This window comes from Amphibalanus amphitrite, unplaced genomic scaffold, assembly GCF_019059575.1.
Source record: "Amphibalanus amphitrite isolate SeventyFive unplaced genomic scaffold, NRLGWU_Aamphi_draft 001533F_arrow, whole genome shotgun sequence".
Lineage (NCBI taxonomy): Eukaryota > Metazoa > Arthropoda > Thecostraca > Balanomorpha > Balanidae > Amphibalanus > Amphibalanus amphitrite.
In genome coordinates, this window is record NW_024883026.1 from 33,391 (window position 1) to 58,779 (window position 25,389).

At 46.7% G+C, this 25,389-nt stretch overlaps 2 protein-coding genes across 10 annotated transcripts in view; one reads left to right on the plus strand and one right to left on the minus strand.

The window, feature by feature from the left end:
• LOC122373671 (MAP/microtubule affinity-regulating kinase 3-like) overlaps positions 1-10,705 on the minus strand; it is a 23,340-nt gene extending 12,635 nt beyond the window's left edge. For 2 of the 3 annotated variants that reach the window (XM_043351966.1, XM_043351965.1), the window contains exons 1-4: positions 10,579-10,691; positions 6,495-6,904; positions 2,596-2,718; positions 1,974-2,027 (exon numbers count right to left, since the gene is read on the minus strand). In XM_043351966.1, the coding sequence (XP_043207901.1) occupies positions 1,974-2,027; positions 2,596-2,718; positions 6,495-6,656 (339 nt within the window). In that variant the 5' untranslated portion in view covers positions 6,657-6,904; positions 10,579-10,691. Of the gene's footprint in view, positions 1-1,973; positions 2,028-2,595; positions 2,719-6,494; positions 6,905-10,578 lie in introns of all 3 variants that reach the window. The other variant, XM_043351964.1, reaches the window with a different exon arrangement.
• Positions 10,271-25,373, plus strand: LOC122373674. Of its 7 annotated transcripts, none has more exons than XM_043351968.1 (10): positions 12,776-12,832; positions 14,369-14,435; positions 18,322-18,443; positions 18,967-19,159; positions 19,652-19,783; positions 20,236-20,380; positions 21,561-21,717; positions 22,158-22,389; positions 23,613-23,732; positions 23,989-25,373. In XM_043351968.1, the coding sequence occupies exons 1-10, from the start codon at positions 12,785-12,787 to the stop codon at positions 24,270-24,272; spliced, it is 1,500 nt and encodes a 499-aa protein (XP_043207903.1). In that variant the 5' UTR covers positions 12,776-12,784; the 3' UTR covers positions 24,273-25,373. The 7 variants fall into 7 exon arrangements, with proteins under 7 accessions (XP_043207909.1, XP_043207910.1, XP_043207905.1 ...); XM_043351969.1 differs by having other exon boundaries at positions 12,793-12,849; XM_043351974.1 differs by lacking the exons at positions 12,776-12,832; positions 14,369-14,435 and adding an exon at positions 10,271-10,459.
• Positions 25,374-25,389: the final 16 nt, after the last annotated feature.

Consider the following 25,389-nt stretch of genomic DNA (forward strand, 5'->3'; position numbering starts at 1 on the left):
GGGGGGGGGGGGGGGTCCGTTGGAATCCCATCGTCGTTTGGCCCCTGGTGGAGCTAGAGCTTCGCGGAAAAAATGAGCGTGTTGCCCGAGACGCGAGGAAGCCGATGATAACCAACTTGGTCATTGGTTAACCTTCCAGGCCAGGTCAATTACCCAGAAGTCGGTAAAATAGGGGGTTATTTGAAGTTCGTAAAGCGAGTTTATTATTTTTTGGCTGTTGCTGATCGCGAATGTCATGTTAGTTTTGCTCACAGATGTCTTCGTACATTTAGGCCAGGTCAGGTCAGGTCAGGTCAACCAGTAGGTGTCCTGCCGGCTATCCATAGGGAGTGTCAAGTGTCAGCTACCACTGACGGTGTCGTAACATGTTACGAAGGCACTAAAACTACTTCATAAATGATCAAATGCATGTTAAATTCGAAATCGGCCCGAAAAAAAACTACCCTAGAAACATGTAAAACTCCAAAAAGTGAACCGAGGTCACCAAAGGTCAATGACCTGACCTGACCTTCAGGTGACCTTGACAGTTGACACCCAAAATACTGCGTGGGACCAACATCATTTACATGTTTGGACGTTACAATCACAAAAAGACTGGAAATGCGCGGATAATGTGAGCCGACTACGCCAAATCGCGATTCCGGCCAAGCATGGTCTCGAGAATCAGGTCACAAGTCAAAAACCATTTGAGTCAGAGTCATGAAATCTTTAGAACATGTGTAAAATTGATAAACTCGAGAGGTACTGAAAGTTTCGTCGTGATCGGCCGCTTTTTGCGCGAGTTATGTGCGAAAAGCCGAGGTGGTCCGTTCGCCCGCCTATAAGTGCGAGGGCTAATTTTGGCTTTTGATGCCGAATTCTGTTTTATGTCGCTTAGAATACAGTCCGAATTAGATTCGCTTCACTTCACTTCATTAATATTTTGTTGACTACCAGTCAACAAAAGCTCAGAAGTATATGTATTCTTTCATTTCAATCCATTATTTCTGTCAGAGGCATATCAACCTTGACCCGCAACTGACAATGTGTTTTAATTACAAGAAAATACACTTGTAATTCCAAAATATATTGCCAGTTTTGATACCGTTGGCTTGAGGACACGTGACTAGCCAAGTTCAGAATGTTCTAAGTAAAACTAAGTATCATAAAGCGAAAAAATGATGCTGCTAAAATCAAGCCATTTTGATCGCGCTGTGTTGGACATGATTGCGTTTTCATGAATGTGTGGTCTGCTGCCAAACTACTAGCATTTATCTAATGGTTTCTTTCAGGATGTGTTCTCTCATCCTTTTTTTAAACACTGGCATTTTATCAACTCACCTCTGAGCTTCTTTAGCCGAGAAATTTTGAAAAATCCAAAATCATATCAACTCACCCCCTGTGGGGTGGTGAGTTGATATGAACTTTGGCGTTTTAAAAAAGGGGCTTAATATATACATTTTTTATTCATTTTTGCTGATTGCCTCCGCAAGGCATGTGCCATGAAACTGGCACAAAAAGAATTCCGTAAATGAATGTGGCTTTTAACGAAATCTAGAATAACCTCAAAATCCATATCAACTCACCCCGGTTTACGGTACCCCACAATGTAGGCCTATGGGATAGCCAGCGTGGTCTCGCGATATTGCGGGGCGGGGCGCCATCTAGCGCCGTGGATTAGGTGAGAGGCACTGAATAATGTGAATATGTAGGACGGCGAGAGCAGCGCAAACACCCTCGCTGAGCCGCGCAAACCCGTATGAATAATCAATGGACACCAGTCGGGCGCACAGGCCAGTGTCGACATACATTCCTGACTTCATTGGCGCTGCTCTGAAGGCCGGTCGATTCGGAGCTTTAAAGGAAACAGGTGATGGTCGCCATGCGCTACATCACCAGTAATGCTATTGTTTTACCAACACAAATATAATGAAGTAGTATCTCGGATCAGAAATCGCATCACACTCACGATTACCAGAGCTAATATTGCTCACCTTTTGTAGACTACCCGGATTCAATTGCGTTTTGTCTATGATTTTGATAGCGACCTGAAATCACAAGGCACACATAACAATCAGCGCGCGCAAACAGCGAGATCCGCGGCGTAGTGCACTCATAACTGGTTAAACACTGATGGCTATCAGCGCAGCACGGTTCACCCAACCCATTGGTAGATTTGCCCGTCTGCCGTTCGACTGTTCGAGGTTTTCAACACGACACTCCCAGCATCATCTGTTTGGCCACACATACCCGAGAATTGAAGATCTGATACGACCGACCACGGCGGACTACACCGGCTAAGAACGCCAGCCCATTGGCACTTTACATTCCATTAACATGGATCACACCGCAAACAATGTCGAAGCAAGCTAATCTTAGCATTAGCAGCATATAAGTGAAGACCAAATCAGTGGCCGTGAAGGAACAATCATACCGTTGTAAGCAAAGCACCAATTTTAACTTCCTGCAAACAGTACCTTTCTCACACCCTCGCCTTTTAACAACACAGGATAAAACACCCAATACGTTCGACAAGCGCCCCACGCGTGGCGCACGGACCGATAGCCTCTGCATCTCCCGTGTCCCCTCACAAAGCCGTCACCGTCCAACACTCACCTCCTCGCCGGTCGGCAGGTGCTTGGCCAGCTTGACCTTGGCAAAGTTGCCCTTGCCGATGGTCTTCAGGAGCTGGTACTTTCCGATGTGGGGCTCAGAGTCGGGTCTACTCCGCGAGGATTCCTGCGGAAGAAATGGTGATTGGTTGAAAACGGGAACTGATGCAAAGCCGGCAATACCTCCTTAACAGCATTTGCTACAACAGCCGTTCTAAAACAGAAAGGAGTTGAACTGCGTCAATTTCAACGCTCCTTCAACGATGAGGTCAGCACTTGTTTGATGAACATCAGCTCTGTGGCGTTGAAACATCTCGTACAACTACAAGACTGTGCAGCGATATCACTCGTAACCGCCTCATAGATAGCAAGGGTGACATGGAATTCTGAGCGGTTCCTCCTATCTCTGCATGTCCGTTCCGTTATCGCCTCTCCACAACTCGGGCACTCGTCATCGGTTTAGGACAGCGGTGATCTCATTTTTCGTTACCGGCGACTTACCTAGTCGACCAGCAATTTCCTAGCCGCAGTATTCGAGTGAGTCACCTAAAACATTCATCAGCCCTCAGTCCCTTGCTAAATTATCCCTTATCAATGCAGCGTGTGCACATGGCTGTCCCCACTCCCCAACCCTTCATGTCCTGCTCGTGCCGGTTCCGGTCGTTTGCCGTTCTATTTCCGGTGTCGTTTCGTGCTGCCGGTTCCGTTCCGAGCGGTCCGGTCAGCTGGTCGGCGGCGCGGTGCGTGCCGCCACCCAGCCAATCGATGGTGGCACCGGCACCGGCGCCGCCACCGCCCCGCCCTGCAATCGATGCCGCCGCGGCGCCGGGCGGCTACACGACCGCGGGAGTCGGCCGCCCCGCCCCCGGCGCAGGGAAGCCGCCCGCGGAGGGTGGGAGGCGAGAGCGAATGGAGGGAGAGAGAGATAGAGAGAGGGTGATGGAGAGGGAGAGGGAGAGGGAGAGGGAGAGGGAGAGGGAGAGGGAGAGGGAGAGGGAGAGGGAGAGGGAGAGGGAGAGGGAGAGAGCGAGAGAGAGAGAGAGAGAGAGAGAGAGGGGGAGGGAGGGAGGGAGGGAGGGAGGGAGGGAGGGAGAGGGAGGGAGAGAGAGAGAGAGAGAGAGGGGGGAGTGAGGGAGAGAGAGAGAGAGAGAGAGAGAGAGAGAGAGAGAGAGAGAGAGAGAGAGAGAGAGAGAGAGAGAGAGAGAGAGAGAGGGGGAGTGAGGGAGAGAGAGAGAGAGAGAGAGACCAGCCAGCATGGTGTGTTGTTCGGTAGCCGGTGTGTAGACGTAAAGCCGCACGGGACTGACGGAAGCCGGCGCCGGCCAGTGCCCCCGACTGCGGCTTCGGCCGCCGCCAGCGGTGCCGATCCCTGCCGGTGGCGGCAGTGACGGGCGGCTGCGGCGTCTGCCCTTGAGCCGGTGTCCGTGTCCCGCGGACCGCCGCCGCCGCGCCGGACCGATGGCTGCCGCTGGCATGCCCGGCATCGCGTCATCGGCAAACACGCGCCGGCGCCGCCCGCCCGCGGCCGACACGCACCGTGCCGGGAAGGACGATGGCCCGATAGGCGCCGGTGCCGACGCGGCCGTCCGTGCGCACCGCTCGCCTCCGCGCCGAGCCGACGTCACGAATGACAAATCACAGCGGATTACAGCCGGTAATAAGCCGACATCTTCGCAGCCATCAGCGCCGTACAAAGCAGGGCGTTTCGGCACCGAGCAAGGTAAACAAGGAAAATGGCCCGCCGGGCCGCCATCCAGTGAGTCACATCCGAACAAGGGCACGGCCGCGGACGGCCGAGCACCTGACCAAGCACCGGCGCTGCGCCGCGCCCGTCCCGAGCGCCGCCCGCCCGCCGGGCAGCGGAGCCATTTGGGGCGGCGCAGATCACTGATACGTGTACGGAATGCCGTCAATTACCGACCAATGGTGTGACCGGCACACAGCTGTGGACGATCCGGCAACAGGGAAACGATAACGGTAGTTGGGTGTCACAAGACATAAAACTAGCCACACAGGTAAACAGACAACGATGAAAGGCATATGAATGACCGAGTTCTTGGTAGGACCCCACGGCAGTCATAAAAATGTGCGGAATATCCATGAAGGTGGAAAAAGGAGCATCCGCGTTCTATTGAAATGAAGGTGCACTGCGGGGAGGGGGAGGGGGGCACCGGCCTATCACATGGACAGATTGGCTTGCATGGCAAAAGGAAAGGAAAGCCACGAAGGGACTGACGTTTGACTCCACAGTCCATAAGACACTAAAAAGCAAATGATTTTAGGAGGAAGCAACTGAAAATCGGAGAGCCCGGACAGGAAGCTGATCAAGGAAAGTGTGATACGTTTACGCCAGAATGTCACTTATGGTCAAATAACTAATATTTCAGGAAAATATAATCAAGTTCATAATCATACCTGTTGCTTCTCGTTCAAGCATTGAAACTAGCAGTTATTAAATAATTTGATGTCTTAGATCAGAAAATAATGTCAAAGGCATGCTATTGCTGGCGTCTCATCAAACACAGGGCGAGTAAGAAACTGCACAACTACAACGTGGTTAAGCTGACCTCCCAATCCATTGCAAAAGCCACCGAGACCAGTGGTTGAAGCCCAGAGACAAGTTATTTTGTCCCACTTTTGGCACCATCCCTTGCCAAGTCGTCAATGAGCTCAGCTGGCAACCGTTTACTACGAAGGCTGCTGCCAGCACTCAGCAGGTTGCGTAGCGTAAGCAAGCGTGAAAGGGTGACCGAAGGTTAGCAACAGTCGGTCGGTCGGTCGGCCGGCCGGTGGATGGGTGAGTGAGTGAGTGAGTGCGTGAGTGAGTGAGTGAGTGATGGAGTGAGCGAGGGATTCAGTGAATGAATGAATGAGTGAAGGAAATGTGAGCGAGTGAGATGGTGAGTGAGTAAATGGGAGAGTGATTGTATGATATAGGTAATGAGTGAACGAATATTGCGTGCGTGAGTTAGGTAATTTGCGAACAAGTGAATGGGTAAATGCGCGGATTTCATCTGTCAGGAACGTCGTTTGACTTTCCAGGACATCACAAAGGGAATCCATTGGGATGTGGTTTTCCACCCAAATTCACGAAAACCAGGACACTGAATGAAAGAATGAGTGCGCGAGTTAGTGTGCGGGTGAGTGACTGTGATTGTGAGCATGAGCAAGTGAAGAGTGGGCGAGTGAACACTGTGAGTGAGTGAGAACACTGAGCGAGAACGAGTGAGTGAATGAGCGTGGGCGATTAAGGGATTGAGCAGATGAGCGAATGTGTGAGATGAATGAATGAGCAAAAGAAGGTGAGTGAGTGAATGAGTGAGTGAGTGAATGAATGGATAAATAATTGAGTGAGTGAGTGTGTAAGTGATAAGAAGGAAAGAGACCAAGTTGGGGTTTCTAAGGTCAACAAAACCTGGCTTCTGAATTTCTGATGAAATGCAAATGATTAGACTGCTGCTGGTGTGCAAATTCACAAATGCACAGTCTCGGAGAAATGACAAGAGATAATGATTCAAAATAAGACAATGGCAGTAGTATGATAAAATGCTGAAGCAGGCCCTATAAAACTGGTGTTGCTAAACCTCCCTTAATGCAGGATGCTACGTTTCCTCGCTGCAAGGCCATTGGCAGAGATTTAATCTACTTCATGAGTCTCTACAGTCCACCTCAAAACTAATTGGATCCTAGAGCCAATGGAGATGCTGACCAGGAATCAGATGCAGGGTTCAGGAATGGGCTTCTTTCATTTTTAGCTTTGCAAGAGCAGGAACAAGCTTCATCGTGTACCCCCCTCCCCCACCCCCTACATAGACCTACGTCCCATCAGTTTCCGCGAAAAGAGCACTAGATGGCACAGCGTCCACCTGACGGGGAGACGGGCGCGCGCCGTCGACTGCTCACCTTGTTGGCCTTGCTGGAGGAGACATGGTCGGTGGTGAGCGCCTCGGGCACCGTCTGCAGCGGCGTGCGCAGGCTGGCGCTCACCGACATGGCGCCGTCAGCGGCGGCCGCCGCCGGGGGAGGCCTGGGAGCCCAGCCGCCGCCGGCCACACGGCTGCTCATCACCCGCGGCGCCGGCCGCCGGGCACAGGTGGGCGCCGCGAGCCGTCACCTGGCCACTGCACTGCACCGGCGGCTAACACCGTCCACACCGCCACCACACACCGGTCCCGTCACACACAGCACTGCGGCCGTGGCTGGCTACTGCCAGTACGCAGAGATCAGGCACACCACTTTGAACAGTGCAGATGGAGCAGCGCCCAGCAACAGTGTGTAGTGTAGGAAGAAGCCAGCACAGATGCCCATCAAACCTGAAATAAGATGTAATTTCAGTAAATGATGACTTTTATTTTGATAACAGTATATATCCACATTAACATAGATCTCTGCAAACATTCTTAAAATGTAACAAAATTTAACCTTTTCACCTATTTTCATCTAGCAATTAAATGTGGAAAAGTGGCAAGTGTGTGATAGGCACCAAAACAGCAAGTGGCATGTCTGACATATAAATCAAATATAGTCAAATAAATTGATTTGCCTTGTAAGAAAATGATATCAGTGCATCACAAACTTATACAGGTCACAAATGCAGTGTCCTGATTTTCGTCAATTTGGGTGGAAACCCACACCCGAACAGATTCTCTTTGTGACGTCCCGGAAAGCCAAACGACGTCCCTGACAGATAAAAGTAGACAGGTATATCGAACACCAAAAGCAAACTAACAAAAAGAAATATCACCTCTGTGGCCTAAAAACACGGCTGTGCAAAATGACAATAAATATATCCCAAGGTCTCACAAACCCACTCTTATACTCAACTCCCCTTTCCAACACCGCTGGCGAACTGCCGCAACAGTAAACAACGCGGTTTTATTTTCGTTTTCTGTGCGTCAGATATGGATAGGTTTTTTCCTTTATCGTGAAGGTAATAGCTGCCATATGAAGGAGAAAAGACGTCGGAATAGAGGGATCTGAGGACGTCGTTTTCCACTTTTCAGTTTTAGTAACTGTGCGGTGTATAGATAAAAATTAGTCATGCGAATATATTACTTCGACATTTATCTCTAAGCACACAACATACCTTTTGTATCAAATCACTGTAACATATTTAATTATTTTTCCCCTCAGAAGGTCACAGTAACGGGGTAGCGCTGCCCCTTGAACCTACCCTTCAAAAGCAGTTAATTTTGCATATGTTGATAGTGGTTGGAAAAAAAGTTTGTGTTTATTTATTTGAATTAAGATAAAGTTACCGAATTTCAACAGTTTTAATTAAAGTATGTCGTCTTTGGCTTAAAAATAACGCAATGTTGGGGACGTCGATTGACCTTGTCATTCCCATTAAATCGACGTCGGTACAAAACTGAAAAGTGCACGATGATTTCACATTTTTTCCAGCCAAGAAAAATTCAGCGTCTACCTTGGAGTTTTCTTCATTGAATTTCATAACAGGAAGCTATGGAAATTAATTTTCCTAACTGTTTTCCATCTCTTTGTTTGGACGTCTGTTTTTTACGTCACTCCTCTTGCTCGATATAATATCCCTCTTATGACGTCAATATTTAGTGATAGCCGCTGGCTCTTGGGCTGATTTCGTTGAAGCATATTTGTCACTGACTGTTGTGTACGATCATGGACAAGAACTAAACATCTTCAAAGTGTTGTTTTGGTGTTTGTGATGAATGATTGAAATTTGTATTGTACTAGGGGTAAACTGGCATTACTTTGTGTCTAGTTATATATGATCCTTTGAGATGCCTTGAGGTGCTATTAGTCAAAATTGCTAGTGAAAATCGCTAATTTTAAGAGATTTAAGGGATCTTCAGTGGCTGAGGCTCCGCACCGATATCGACGTCCTTATGAAATACTGACGTCCTTGCGGCTTCAATCACACTCTCCGAAAAATCAATTTCAGGACACTGCACAAATGTTGTCCTAACTCATTTCCTTAAAATGTAAGCTCATAAAGAAACTGTTTGCAAATATGGTGTTTCCTAGTCCCTAAACAGTGAACACACATATGTTCCAAAAGGCATTAGAACAGAAGACCATTTTTATTACCACTTCATTCACTACATAATTACAGCTCACACTAACAAGGAAAGCCTGGAAATTTAAAGGAAACAGTCCACTTTCCTGAAATCAGTATTTTGCTATTGATTTATTATTTTTTATGCTCAAAATAATCATGAAATAAAATAAAACCTTTTTGTAAAAACAATTATTTTCTATATTTTAATATAGGACGAACTATATTCTATGTAAAATAATGTTTGACGCGGAAGCTTATTACGTATTGACCAATCATATTGCGTAGCTCAAACCTACGCATACTGCATTGGCTGTAAGCAGCACGCTGATTGGCTGACGATGACGTGGCTGCATTCCTGTGCAAGGCACGCATTCCTCTACAAGGCACTCTTTTCGGAACGAGAAATGGAATATCTTCGTCTAGGGTGATCGTTGAGCCGTAAAAGCTCCTGATTTGTGCTAGTCTCAGCTCAAGCTACGAAACTGCTATTCCAGCTCAAAACCCCATGTTAAAAGTGAACTATTTCCTTTAAGGCTCCAGCATATATCTATATTCATTTTATTCATCTCATCTCTTAATTTATGAAAATAATATTGCAAATATTATTTCACACCAAATATTGTTTATGTATTAGATGCATGCTAGCATGTAAACTTAAAAATGCAGACAAGGAGAGTTTTTGCACAATTTGTATATGATGCCTACTTGTATAAAGCTTAGCAAGTTTGTATTATGCTCTCCCTTTTTATAATTGAGAATGTCTAAAATGTTAGCCAGAGCTGTATTGAAGACATCAATAGAAACAATAAATAATTGCATTCTATTCATATGTCTACAACATGGAAAAGATATCCTTCATCAGCCCTGCTTTTACTGGATTTCACAGGTTTAAGAAAGATATAATGGTTTGATCTGATTGCCTCTAGCAGATCAATGTTCTACCTTTCAACTTATAACTTCCACATTATCTTGAAAACTGAAATATTGGTCATTAAAAGGTAGGCAGTCATTTCAATATTTGTCAAGATATGATACAACTGTAGTGCTGTTGATACAAATATGCAACAGCAGAAATTTTAGGTTGTATGTTAGGTTAGGTTGTAGGTTTGTAGGTTTTAGGTTGTAGGTTGGTAGGTTTGCAGCTTGTAGGTTGTCAGGTTGTAGGTTAGGTTTGTGGGTTGTAGGTAAGTAGGTAAGGTTAAGACAGGTTGGATGATGTTTTTGTTATTTGTGAGACATGTAAGCATCAATTTGGATTCAGGGTGTCAAATGTTGTAAGAATATGAAAAAATTATCATTGAAATCCTCTTAGGACTTTATCTTGACATTTACCATCTTTTCCAAGGACTTATATTTGGAGCATGTTCTTGGAGCATCAAAATATGCTTTGGAGCATGTTTTGAACATTAAAAAAAGACAGGAGCAGCCTGTCTGGATATTTTGTACAAATGCTCCTGAAACAGGCTTATAAGTGTGCTGTATTGTATTATACTTTAAACTTTTTACAAAAAAAAAAGAAACTGGCAATTTGACACTGTTGCACGCATGCACATTACTGAGATTGCACTCACTTTATAAGTGTTGCTTTTCATATTTGAGCCAAATATTCCTCCATTTTTCAACCACAAACATACATGATTGCATCAAACTACGCAAATATTTTATTAGTAAAAGTTGCCGAAAAGTTGTGATGGGACTACAAGATACAGGAAGCCTGTTTTAACTTACAAAGGGACACAAATTGAAGAATCTAGAAAAGATGAAAATTTCTAGAATATTTAGCTTATAACAGTGCTACCGGATTAGGAGGACGCATCAATATTCTTTGAAGGTAATTCATCAGCTTCGCTTATACGTTCCGCGCATCATTCGCCGCAGTGACCGTAAAATGGGCGTATCCAAAGACGAACAATAAGTGGTATAGAAAATGTCGCATGAAAACATTCTTACCATAACAGTCCAAAAATATGGATGATTGTAAAGAACCTTGCACCGATTAAATAAATTTAATTGATAAAAATGGCGAGCGCCTCAACTCAACAGAAAATCAGTGAGCACACTGCGCATGCGCATCATTTATGACGTCAACAAATGAGTGAAAGCTTGAAGCGATTAAAATACTGCAAAAAGTAGTTCTGCAAAAGTTAACTTTTACATTTATTTCGTAATTTCAGTACCAACCGTATCGACCCAATCTTTCCGTCAAAAAGTACATTCAATGATGCCAACGGATGATTCTTCTGTCTTTTGAAGTTATGATATCATTCAAGATGCTCGGTGCGAAGGAAGTTGAAAGACAATTTGCCTAAATCGCTGGCAAGCGCTTTTTCGCTTGCATTCTATCTTCATAAGCATAAATGGATGAAAAAATAAGCGAATACTCATTAAACGTGATTTAATTTATTGATTGCATTAGATATTTCTAATAAGGGACAAACAAAAGCAGCTAACTTTGATAAAATAAAGTACCGCAAACAGCAAACATGGGTAAGTGAGCAGGTGTGTTCATTGCTTGAACGCAAGTCCTGCTTATGGAAGGATAAACAGCTTGAACTTCCAAATTTTTCCATGGTTTACTCAAAAATTTCTGACTTCATCATTAAAATTACACACATCTTTAATACTAAGTCCGACTTGAGACATTTAAGAATTTTTTTTTTAAACTATTGTTTGATTTTTTGTAGCTGCTTGCGGTTGACCCTCACAAACAAAACACCCGATAATAAAAGCTTATGGTCAACGCAAGGTCAAGGTCATTTCAATTTTGGCTCGTGGTTGAGGAGGTTGGTGGACGGTGTGGGTTATTTTCGGTTTAAAGGGACCCTCCCACCTTAACATTAGTTTTGAGTTGAGATAGCCAAGTTTGCGGCCAGGCTCAGAAACCACCATTTATCCTGGTCGCAACCCCCGCAGCTTTATGGTGTTCAAGAAATTTCTTCCCTTTACTTGCAGGGTGGGACCAGCGTGGTCCCTATCTCTTAAAGGGACACTCCCACCTTAACATTAGTTTTGAGTTGAGATAGCCAAATTGGTGGCCATGGCCTGCAAATACCGGTTTGGGCACTCACAACATCGACAAATGCTTTAATTCGGAGATATGGAATTTCAAACTTGCAGTTTTCGGATTCTAAGGGGCTAGTGCATTGGTATGCCCCCTTAGAATTTGTGACGTCAGCGGAGATCTAACGATTTTTAAATCTTTTACTAAAACGTTTGGTAGCACGCGGTGGTATATGCGACCCCCACCGGACACGATTTGGTAGCCGAGGTCTGTGACGTCAGCCGGGCGTGAAGTTTTCCCTTCACCATAGGCCTCACACACAAACCGGCCGAAGTTCATGCCAGGATAGCCCGGCTTGAAAGTGCAAAAATGATTAAATTTTGCCCTCAATAGATTCATTGCTTCATTTTATAACTAAAAACGTCCGTTATTAGGACTCAATGAAGGTAAAAAGTACTCAAAATCGAAGTTCAAGAAGATGCTGTCCGAGCACAATCTGGTAACATCACGTGACCTCTTTTAAGCAAAATGTATATAATTTAAGGATGTTATTACACGATTGCTGCCTAAAACATCATAAATAATACGCTTGTAACATTTATTGCTTCTGTTTAAGTCATAACATTGCAAAACGCAAAGTTTTTCATGGAAGTCACGTGACCAAAGGTATAGCAGGGGTTGGGACAAGCACTCAAAGGATTTCAAGTTTTTTAATTAAATTATATAAGTTTCATGATGAAATTGATAGAATGTATTTTTTCCGAATGAAATACAAATTTTCGTATGTAAAATATTATTCTTATGGGCGAAATTCTCCATATAAGAAATGTCAGTGACGTCACCAGGGCTTTACGTGGGCTTTACTCAAAACATCGGACCTACCTGTTTCTTATAGGCATATTTACGTCTGGACAACGAGTTGCGGGGAAAAGTGCTGATTGTGTTGCAGTTTTAGGAGCCGGTGATTAGGCTGGATTTTTTGGTTACTTTTTCGTACCGATTCATGTATTTCATAGTGTTTGGCTTTTGAATATTTAGTTCTTTCAGATAAATATTACTTGCCTTACAACTTTTGTAAAAACGTTTCATTTTTTTATAAGCCGACGTTCAGAGTCCTAAAAATACATCAGCACTACAATCATTGTAAACAAACAAATGGAGCACCACTTGGCTCTGTTCCAAGGCCATTTTTTAGTTTATCTGGTGGTTTTCTTGCTCTTGTACGTCGTTTTGTTGGATAACGAGGCTTGAAATGATCTCACGCATGTCAAAGTGTTTTTATTTTAGGCAAAATAAATATCTAAAACAGTAAAACAAGCTTTCGGCTTGTTTTACTGTTTCATTTCAGTTCATGTTGTTTTCATCAGTACTGTTTCAGTTCATGTTGTAGCGTACGTAATGATACATTGTTCTACATTATTTACTTGCCATGTGCAATGTACCACACTATTTGCAACGTATTGCAATACGTTTAAAAAAGTGAGCTGCTATGAGGATGCCTGGAACAATATGATTGTGCTCTAGCTTTTGAAAATCAAAAACATGTTAATTTATTCAAACTTGATGATGGCGTAATGCCGAAAGCTTGTTTTACTGTTTTAGATATTTATTTTGCCTAAAATAAAAACACTTTGACATGCGTGAGATCATTTCAAGCCTCGTTATATTAATAATAATCATGTCATCCATCCTCGCCCACATAAAAAGTTTTGTTGGATGTTTTGAATCCCTTAAGATTGACTTATATCATAATTAAGAAGCATGTTGATTGAAAACAATCTGAAGTATCCAGGAGGCTGACAGAGGTCCTGACTACTGAGCAATATCAATATCAAGTTGAACAAGTTATGAAATTTTGGTTGATAAACGCAAGTTGATCGGGCTCATATATCAGCAAGAAAAGGTAAAATTAAAAGAGCTTATTGTCCAAAAACAAGCTATAATATTGCAGACCTTGGAGCCATACTGAAGAGCACACTGAGCAGGATCATGCCAGAAAATGTTGACTGATGAGCGCATATTGATGTATTGGTATGAATATTGAATAATAACTTACAACAGCAAGATAAATTAGTGCTAACTATCAAGTTAAAATCTAGAATGAATGGACTTGGGCAGTTTTACTATGCTTAGATGCTATGCAGATTGTAATGTGCATCAGGTACTCAGTGTCTGGCAAATGAAACATGTGATCATTCCATTGCTACTGGAGGAGAAAGCTTGGATCACTAAATCCACTTTATGTTGATTTTGATGTTAATCATCATCACTGTATTTCTTGAAAAAAGGATTGTAGTAAAATTGTCAATGTGACAATCCATGCAGCGATGTGATCATATTATGTGTTCATAGTCATTCGTGATAGCCATTATTGGTCCAATATACAATGGCAAAGCTCTCAGTCTCAGTGTTTCTTCCTGTGGATGGCCAGCAGTGACTCCGAGCTTAGAAGTATTAGTTTTCTTCACAGGGCTGGGATAAAAAGTACTGAGGGTAATCTTCCACCAAGGAACTCTACTTTGACATGGTATGAGATGTAGGCACAAGTAGGTAGGTGCTCAGTTCCTTTCCTATAGTCAGTAGTTATGTATGTTTAGTTGGGTTAGCTTAGATCAGATTGCTAGTTTTTTAATTTGCCAAATGTCCAGAAAAATGTGACCTGAGCAATGAGCATACCCGAACCTGACTAACCTGACAAGTGACAGCTGACCTAACCTCAATCATCACACATATTTGCAGCCTACCCAAGACCTGAGGGTAATCTTCCACCAAGGAACTCTACTCACCAAGATGTACTCACCAACAGGTGAGTTAAACCTGCATGGCAGTAGCACCCAGTTATAGGTAGGTACTCACCCTAACTCAATCTTACCTGCTAACCTTCAACTTGCCAAAAGTTAGCTCACATTGCCAAGCTGTGTCCAGGGAAACAGAATGAGGACAGAGGAACTGGCTCATTGGGTGGCTGGTGTGAGTCTGTGCATTTTAAGTGTTTCTTCTCTGAAGCTACTCTGCACTGCTGTATGTCATGTTAGATGCTCAGAAAATGTGGGAAATGATTACTAAGCTACTTAAGTGCTTTATTAATGCTCGAGACATGAACAAGTACAGATCCTGCAGGGTACAGCTATGAGTTAGGTGCTAGGTGAGTATGTTATGTGAATGTGCTGTTCCCTGTTTGACCGTAAGTATACAAACAAGCACAGGGTCACAGTTATATTCAATCTCCACATAAACATACAACAAAAACGGCCATATAGCCTAACTCCGAACACACCACAGATAACTTAAGCCTTTGAAGGCACAAAAATGTTTTGATTAACAGGACAGGTTTACAATATATCCTCTGTCCTTGGGGGATCTTGCTGCCAAGTTGAGGTATGATGACTGAACTTCAGGATTGATCAACCTTTTCTTAGCCACTGCTTATACATATACGAGAAAGACCAAATGCTTGTTTGTTTTGATTTACAGGACATGTATACAATATATCCTCTGTCCTTGGGGGATCTTGCTGCCAAGTTGAGGTACGATGACTGAACTTCAGGATTGATCCACCTTTTCTTAGCCACTGCTTATAAACGAGAAAGACCAAATGCTTGTTTGTAAACTGCGTTGAAAATTTAATGATCCACCTTCAATTCTGACATGAAGGCACAAATGAAATAGTTCCCTCTCCTTTTGGAATACACAAAGCAAAATATTTAATAAATTTTAGTGGATGGACAAGAGCAATTAGCACAGCTTTCCCTCAAGTTAACTTCTGGCACTGTTGATGAATTACACTGACGCTTATTCGCTTCATATTTTGTAACAAACGCGCTAAAACTGCAACATAACAGCACTATATGCTTCTTGACAAAATGCAATAGTATTAAAAATTTAGCCCTGATGGCATTCATTCTTGGTGGAAACGTAACTACAAAATATTTTGTAGTAACATTTAAATTCTGGCCGAAAACAGTGCACGGTTTAAAAAAGAATCATTCCAATGACGGTCCATTCTTGCGGTCCTGAAATCGCCACTATTTCCGGCCTCTCCAACGCAACTCGTTGTCCAGACGTAAATATGCTTCTTATAGGTATCTTGGGTATATGCTGCTTTGCGCGCAACAAATGCCGCACTTTCAAATAAAGTCGCTAGGAACAGCGGAGATCCCAAAAAGTAAACAAAAGTAAAAGTCTAATATCTTGAAAACCGTTGAATATTTTTCGATGAAATTTGGTAGATATTCGTTTTTGCTCTTTCTGAACCGAGCGACATCACTTTCATGCCAATTCATTAACTTTTTTGAAGGTGGGAGGGTCCCTTTAAGGAAAAATTTTGAGGTCGTAACCGTCGTAACAAAGACGACACTACTTCGTAAAAACATTGATATTGGTCTCAACATGGTTATTCAAAAATAGTCAGGAAGGAGTAGTCTTTTAGGGTCACCGGAGGTCAGGACGAATTCGAACACGTGGCTAGGTACCTACATATTGACCAGGGCCCTGTTCGGTCGCTGTTTTTATATCACCGTGCTGTCGGTTTTCCCCATATATTCTTGCTGATGCGGCTTGGCCTCTCATTGGTCTAACGAATAGACCACTTGAATTCGAGCAATGAGGAGCCAAGAAGCAGCAGCATGGTCGCAGCCTGCTGATAAATATGCATCAAAAATGTCAGTGTGCGTCCTGGTGCGTCCACCGTAACTTTGCATGTGCCGAAATCAGCTCACGGTGGTGGCTGATTTTTTTTTGGCGCAGGGCAGCTTCAGAATTAAATTCAGTTGTCTATGCAGCACACTGATCAATCTAGCAGCAGATTTGCCTTGTTGGCGGCCCTGCAGAAGTTTCGGGACAAGACGTCCCTGCCTCGGTCATCACGTGCTCAAACTGGCGAGCCACCCCGAGTCTACTCAGTGGACGAGCGGCCGCCCAGATGAGGCCTCAACCCTTGGTGTGGAGATAGGTATGGAAGACCTTGTTGAACATCGCCGAGCATCATTATGGAATACTGCAGTGGGTTCCTGCCCACTGCTGTATCGAGGGGAATGAGAGAGCGGACGACCTGGCAAAACAAGCGGCCGCCCTGCCCTGAAACGCCCGCATGCTGACCAGGGCAGTTCATTGTGCGGCCTCGCATCGATGGCACGGCAGCTGGTCCGAGTCACTATTCAGGCCAGCCCTCGGGAGTAGCCGCCACTCCCTATTCCCGGAGAGGACTGAGAGGGCGCAGTTTCGGTGCGTCAGATGAGGGCGGGCCACTGGGGCTGCTTGCTCCAGTATGTGCACCGAATCGGCCATCTCCCCTCCCCGGCGTGCCAGTAGTGCTCGGACAAGCGGTGCCCGGGAGAGGCTGATGTGCCGGAGCACGTGCTGCTCCGCTGCCCGGCCCTCGCTGGCGCCCGTCAGCCTCGAACACATTGCTCCGCAGATTTTTGTAGCCCCCAAACTCTGACCCGTGCCTTGTTTCACGGCACGACGATACAGTGCGCTACGCGTATTGTGTTATTGAATCGACTAATTCGGACGCTCAAACATTGGAGAGCGTTCAATGCCCCGGACGCTCTGTCTGCAGTTCATATAGCCTTGTTCGGTAGTTGTGCACATGTGCTAACAAAAATACGTGGGTCATTTTAGGTAAGGTCAAAGGTCAGGTCACCACAGTTCAGCAAAGGTAAAATATTGCCTATTTCAACATTTTTCGACAAACCGGCGCATAACTCGGGAACCAATGCAGCTACAGGCTACAGCGTCGCGGTAAAACGCATTTGATAGCTATTTTAACGCTCTTTCTGCGTACTGTCCTCAGATTTCAGCTATGATCAACGGTTTAGCCCCCAGAGAGCAAGAACTCTGAAAATAGCTGTTTTTTACGATCACGTCGAATGACCATGGACTTTGAACAAGTCTTTTTGAAAATTTGACCAAAGGTCAAGCTCATCTAAGCTGTTTCATCGCTCTAGCATGCCCCCATCAAAAGTTATCATCGAAAGACCGCAGGGAACATAGACCGATGGTAGGACCACGAGCCGATGCCGGTGGAATAATCCTATGGTGATCCTATCAGAAAATTGCATCAGTGGGAGCTGTCTATAGCCCCCACTGGTGCAACTTTCTGATTCATTGTGTCGAGACTGCCTGTAACCCGATGTTTGAGAGTGTTTAGAATGATGCTCGTCCGAAAGACACGCCTTTCGATTTTCTCCTGTTGACTTAAAATGGATTGGGCACAAATTTGACCTGACCTTACGTCACTCATCGAAATTCCGAGATGTAGATTTTGTGCATACTGTTACTCTTATCAATGGCTGAAAGTTTCAAGGCGATCATTCTGTTGGTGTGGCTATGACGACTTGACGAGCATTCTAATTTTTTTTTTCTGAGGTGAGCTGAGGTCACTTGCTGTGGTGCTGGTGACCTGATCTTAGTGACCCAGGTCTGCGACGCTATTTTTTAGATATCTGAAAAACCGCAGGGGGTGTCCGAAAGTCCGACCCCCCCCCCTCCCCCGGCGCGGCTTCGGACGCGGTTTAAGTATAGCAGGGCAGGACCTCGATCTTTGAGACCATATCAGTCCCGTTTCATCTTAATCCATATAAACGGGATTCATTGCATTCTTCCATGAAAGCCTGACTTCAAATAAAATAAAAATGGAATGTATGTATTAGCTGTATCTCATTTTCTGTAATTTGTTTGTTTGACGACAGCAACCATGCTTCCACGCGAGCTGGTGGAGCAGATCCTGTCCTACTGCGATGGATACACTCTGTATAGGGCAAGGGGAGTCTGCAAACTTTGGAAACAGAGTGCCGACTATCTCATCCAAAAGGTAAGCATGTGTTTGTGTGTTTTGACTATCTTACTCTACCTTACCTTTTCAATATAGGAGATAAAGTATCTTGGGTTCCTGTTCTTGTCAAGCCTTCATGTCAAATGATGTGTGGTCATTACTTTGGGAGGAATGTGGGAGATGTGTATCCTTAGTCTCCGGGTTCATCGCATTTACAATATTATTTATTCCTGTCCTGTCAGTGGCAGTGCAGTTATAGTATTACAGGCCACATTGTTAGGCGCTGCGCTGCAGGCTGCTGCATTGAGATAGTTAGGAGGTTAGACCTTGTCCAGCACCCTGATCCAGCTATTATTGACCCGTAAAGTTTGTCACAAGTTGAAATTTTCGATCGGGTTGTTGAGATCATGCTTGAACGAACGCAAGAACCTTCGCAGAGTTAGGCTATAGACACGGAAATTGGCCATTCAGAGCATTATAACTAGATTTCTTTTGGAAAAAGTCATAAAAATGTTTGAATTGTAGCCAAAGTCCATCTGACCTCCCCCCCCCCGTTTTGCAGAACCAGCTATGGGTGTGCTGTCAGCGCGAGATGGGCGCCGCCACGCTGGACGCCATGGCGGCCTCGGACTGCGACTGTGACGCCCAGTACCGGGCCTGGTACCGCCACTCGCTGCTGGGTGGATGGCCCGTGGTGCAGATGCCGCCACTGGCTCTCCCCGAGGAGGGAGTGCTCGCCGTCGCCTGTATCGACGGTAGGACCACGAGACTAGCCGGTGAAATAATCCTATGGTATCTGCAGGCTGTTTGAAAATTGACGAACACTATTCGTTAGCATTGTGTTTTTCAGTTAAAAAAGACGGAGCAGCTCTCGCTGGGACAGATAGATCGTGTATTATGATTATAAACGGTAGATCATGCTAGCCGCTTAGATTGCTGAGACGAATGTGGGGTGTCATTTTTTCGCCGTCCAGTGTGTTTTAATTTCGGTATGTTGTGAGCGAACAGGTTCATGGGACAAACGATAAGTGCCTGACTGCCTCTGTGATCATAAGTATTCGAGGCTTGTTTTCAGGTTCATGAAGCAATGAATTTATTATATGCGTTTTTTCTAAATCTAGATGGATGGTGTGTAATTTTCCGTCAGTCTTGTCAATGCTCTTCCAACTATCTTGTGCAGTTCCCTACCATCAGCCCATCGTGTCGCTATCGAGACTACCACCTCAGCTCGTCTGCGTCCCCGACAGGTGACTGCATGGTGATGGCGGCCACCGCTGACGGCGTGGGTCTGTTCGACCTCTTCGGACATCTGGCGTACATGCTGCCCCACTGTACAAGCAGCTTTCCGATCCGTCAGTTGGAGATCACCCGGCCGCTCCGTGAGTGCTTAGGGAGCAGGGGATCGTCAGTGCTAGATTATTTGTGGGCTGGGAGGGGGAGGGTAAGGGCTGGCCGGCCGGACGTGTGACCGTTTTGAACAAGTGCGGTTCGACTCCAACGCCCTAGGTTTAGAGTGATGGGATGTGACGTTACAATTTTCTATCATATTTGTGACATAGCAGTTGACAGAATGACGTCTGTAATAATCGACAGAGCTACTGCGATTGAATTGTCTGAACCGCAAACTTTGGGCTATTTGCCGTGATGCTCAGGATCTGAGGGAACGACTCGTTTGCGTTTCGTTAGATCTCCGTCATTGCTTGTGGCAGCTCCTGTCCCCATGGCGCTGCGACGGACTGAAAGTACCGTTTACCGTTTCGGTAATCCCATGAACTGTACAATAGCCCACATGTGCCTGTCTGGTCTGACTGTGTCTGTCGCCGTCCGACAGCGGGTCTGGACGACCGTCGGATGCTGGTGATCGCGTACAGTAACAACATTGTGCGCGTGTGCGGCCTGTGGCACGACGACGTGCGTAGCTCCATGTCACCACTGGTGCCGCTGATGACCCGCGAGGGACACGACATCACTGTCAAGTGAGTGCGCTTCGTTTGCTAGCACTGGGAATGTGACGACTGGGGATTGAGGGAATAGTATCTGATCTAACGTGAAGGTCTTACGGAAAGGGAAGGGGTAGTATGCGGCCTAATTACGAGCGAGCGAGCGCAGCGAGCGAAGTGAGTCTTTTCAATATAACGGAAAAATCTCAGTATGAGCGGCCCGGCCCGGCCCGGCCTGTAACGCTTTTGAGAGGCTTATATCTCAGCAACCGCTGGACCGATTGGCCTGCGGTCTTTTTTGTTGGGTAGCCCCATCCCTTCTACCCCGTAATTGACTACTTTTGATACATCTCAGTGACCGCCGTGGCACGTGCCACGTGAAAAGTCAAGGGTGTTCAAGCAGTTTTGCAAAAGTAATGATTTTGAGAGGCCCATATCTCAGCAGCGGCTTGAGCGATTGTCTTGCGGTCATTTTTATAGGGTAGCTGCATCCCTTCTACCAAAGGTCGGATACTCTTCATCTATGTGAGTGACCCCCACTGCACGTGCAAAATACAACAATAAGAGGTGCCAAATTTGTTCCCATTTCAGTAGCTCGGTAATTACTGGGGCGATTTCGCTGAAACTTGGCATACAGGTAGGCACCCACCAGGCAATGCATTCCCAAGTGTTGCGGTTAGGGTGCTACTGCACGTGCGCACGTGCAGGGGGCGTTTCCAGATCTCGAGAACGGCTGGGCCGATTGCGCTCAAATTTGGTACACGGTTGGGGACCAGTTAGTAGGGTGCCGTGCAAAAGTCATTTTGGACTCCGTTTGCACGTGCGCACGTGCAGAATGCCGCTTCCAGATCTCAGGAACGGCTGGGCCGATTGCGTTCAAATTTGGCACACCGCTAGCGACCGGTTAGAAGGATGCTTTGCACAAGCCCGTTGGAAGCACCCTCTCGCCCTTCCGCACGTGCAGGGCTCACTATCTCGCTCGCTCGTTCTTCGCCCAAAAGGCGTTTTACTGGTATTATATATTTGCGGTCTTATGTAGTTATGTACCCATACTTATCTTGATGTCCTCTCTCGTAACCGCCTTTGAGAGTTCGCCAAGTTTGCATTTATTTTACTCGATCTCACCTGACTAGCTATGTGTCTCTGGACTCTGACTACTCTACCTTTGTCTTGCATTCCTGTGACCACTTGACGAGTGACCCGTTACCCTCGCCAGTGCCTCCGAGGACCTGGTGTGCGTCTCATATCCGAACGAGGCCTGGCTGTACCGTGTTCGCGTCGGTCGGCTGACTGTGCGCGTGGACATCCTGTGTGTTGTGGAGCTGAGCTCGAGCGGCGGCCTGGCCACTACTGCACGCTGCTGCGGACTGCGGGTAAGAACTGAGCGGGCACTCGCACTGGTCTGTCTGGGCGACGCTCTGTGCCAGGGAGGTGGAACATTACATGGCTGGCCTCTGTACAAATAGCACCGGGGGACTGCAGGAGTGGTATTACCTGTCAATCTCCGTTTTTTTTGCCCAAGTCTCAAGGTCTCTTCAAGAGAATGGTGGATCACGTATTTTCTAGGCGCAACTTAGTGACAAGCAATTGCCTATCGGTATCTAGCTTCATTTAGGTGGTTCTACTTAAATTGGACTCTCATTAGTTATCTCCCATGGACACTATCTATTTACGATGATCTTTTGTGCTTCCACACCTGCCAGTCTTGCTCTGTGCAGAGCAAGGAGTCATTTTACGCTAACCCGTGACACTCTCATCCTTACGACACAAACCCGTGTCGCTTTAACACCGTTCGCCCCTCCTCCGCCGGCAGATGGCGTACATGACAATACGCGCCGGCGCCCTGGTCTGGTGTGACGCGACTGAACACTCGATGGCCGCAATGCTCGGCTCGCTGCCCTACCCTGCCAGGGTGCTCACGCCGCGCCGCATTAGGCAGGCCGATCCTCCCGCCGACGGCGACTCAGAGTTCCGGCCCATCCGACCGGAGGACATACGCGACCTGCACTTCAACGCCGGCAACTTCGTGGCCTCGCTCGGAACAGGTGTGGTGCGGGGACCGGGGCGGCGCTGGGGTAGAAGCTCGGATCTTATTTGTGTGTGCACACTGCACACAATGATGGTGGCGTTACCGACGATGGTTTGTCGTTAATTTCGGTCTTGTAAAATGTAAATGGTACCTCGCCTCGAAAGTGCAGCTGCCTTGTGGTCAGATGGTGGTCATGTCCTTCGTCTCCAGCGGTGTATGTCATTGAAGTGTGTCGGGTCAGTCTGTCTGACCTTAACCCTCGCCCGTATAGGGGGGGGGGGGTCGAACGGACCCCCCCCCATGGTTTTTCGCGAATAACTCGCGTAAAAAGCGGCCGATCGCAACGAAACTTTCAGTACCCTCGCGTTGATCAATTTTACACCCACCCTGAAAATTTCATGACCCTGACCCCAATGACCTTTGACCTGTGACCTACTTTTCGAGACCATGTTTGGCCGGAATCGCGATTCGGCGTATGTCGGCTCGCATTAGCCGCGCGTTTGCAGTCTTTTCGTGGTTTCAAGCGTTCAAACATGTGATATGATGTTGCCCCCATGCATTAGGGTGGGTGTCAAGGTCATCTGAAGGTCAGGTCAGGTCATTGACCTTTGGTGACCTCGGTTCACTTTTTCGAGTTTTACATGTTTCTGGGCCAGTTTTTTTAGCTGAATTCGAATTTAGTAACCATATGAACGTTTACGAAGTAGTTTTGGTACCTTCGTAACATGTTACGAAGCTGTCAGAGGCGGTTGACACCTACTAGGAATACCCGGCAGGACCCCTACTGGTTGACCTGACCTGACCTGACCCGACCTGGACTAAATGCATAAAGACATCATCTGTGATCAAAACTAACATGATATTCGTGATCGGCGCCCCGAAAACCCCCATAGCAGCCACACTTTACGACGTTTTAACAGGTCCCGATTTTCCCGACTTTTGGGTCATTGACCTGACCTGCAAGGTCAACCAATGACCTAGGACCTTAAAATTAGGTATCATCGGCTTCCTCTCGTGACGGGCAACACGCTCGTTTTTTCCGCGAAGCTCTAGCTCGATCAGGGGCGAAACGGCAAGGGGGGGTCCAACGGACCCCCCCCCCCCTTATACGTTCGCGGCTGGAAAAACACCAATACGGGCGAGGGTTAAGCTGTTAGTCTCCAGGATTTTGGCGGGCCACCCCCGAGTCCTTTTCCGCCACGTTGCTAGTACGTCTGACCCCGTATGTTCCGTTCTCAGAGGTGGTGGTGGGCCACGCGGAGCTCGGCTCCCGCACGCTGGACGCGTTCATGGCACTGCGGTCCCGCGTGTCCGCCTGCCTGCTGCACGGCCGACTGATGGTGCTCGGAACAGAGAACGGTGAGAGGCGAGGGAGGATAGGAAAGAAGAGCGAGGGCTGCGGGGAAGGAAAATTTAACGAGCTTCTAATATGTGTGTGGTGTAATGGCAGTTATCTGTTTTCATCCTCCCACTTGTTTTGCTACATAACAGTGTAATTGAGAGGAACAGTGGCTCAGCAGCCGTCATAAGCACAAATCTCAACACCGCTACTTCGCACAGGTGTTGTCCAATACTCCCTCTGAATCTGACCTGTGCCTCTTTTCGCCCGTGTCAGGCACACTGGCGGTGTATTTCGTGCCCGACGAGCGCGCGCTGCTATCTGTCGACCTGGCCTGCCCGGCTGGCCGTCTCCAGCTCACTACCGAGCCACTACTGCGACTGCGAGTGATCGACCAGGCCGAGACAGTGCGTGTGTTCGCCCACGACGCGGCCGGCTGCCTGCACCACTGCTACTGGCGTCGGCCCGGCGCCGGTTACCGGCCCAGCCACGACCCGGCCGAGCCGCTGCTCACGCGCTGGATCAACGTGCCGCGGGAGACGGCCGGCGGCCGCTGGTAGGCCGACACCGGACCGATGGGAAGCTGAGGTCAGGTGGGTGGGTCGGCCCGGCCGATCTGTAGGACCGATCGTGGTGTGAGGGACAGTGTGAGCCTTCAGCGGGCACACGCCTGCTGCTGTGACCCCGCTCAGGGCCGCCTCGGGTACCCCGGCTGTGTGAAGGCGTCCTATGATAGCTGTGAACTAGGGCGCCGCTTTAGAAAGTTCTGTCATGGTACCCCGGCTGTGTGAAGGCATACTATGATAGCTGTGAACTAGGGCGCCGCTTTAGAAAGTCCTGTCATGGTAGCCAGGGAAGAGTACCGCTGCCTCATCCACACGGTTTTCAGATCATTGTGTCCGATAAGCGGCAGACACGCTATAACGCCTCTCAGTTTCTATGAGATCACTCAAGAGCTAGCTCGTGCTTTCAAATGTGCCAGTTTTATACGCGAATCAACCAGCCCTTCACGTGGGTGGGATATGTACAAAGGAAGTCTTTTCAGCAATCCCGCTGTGCTAGGTTTTGAGCGCAGCGTATGTGTAGTTTGTGGACGGTACATTTCCAACAATTGGTGCCGTTTTGTGGTAGGAAGGAGGGGAGGGGAGAGGGGCAGTAGCTTGGAGTTGTTGCGACATCGCTATATGATGCCAGTTCTAACTTTCAGCTCTGGTGCAAATCATGTAACCTCGATCTCTATTCAGTTCAGTGCCAGATAATTTCAAAACATAAGTTTGTTTACTGGTCGGTATAATTATCGATTTGTGTTTTACCGCTCTTTTTTTTATAAAAATCGCTCCCTTTTTTAAGTTTTAAAGCTCTCAAAACACACTAGGGCGTGCCTAACGCAATGCTTTACCGATAAGCCGGGCTGCTGCCTCAGATGCGTGAATAAAGTAATGCGCATTGAAGATATGCCGTACCATTGTAATACACATTCGCTTTGCTCATTTATCTAGGCTGTATGTTATATAGTTTTATTTTGATAATGGCTGTTTTCTCCTCACACTTAACATTACCTCTGATAGAATGTTTTCGTTGAAGGTTCCGTGGTTAAGAAGCTTGCAACATGGTTGCGAGTGTATCAGAACTTGTCTCGTGGAATACAACTGACAATAGTACATTCCTTGTTTTGTC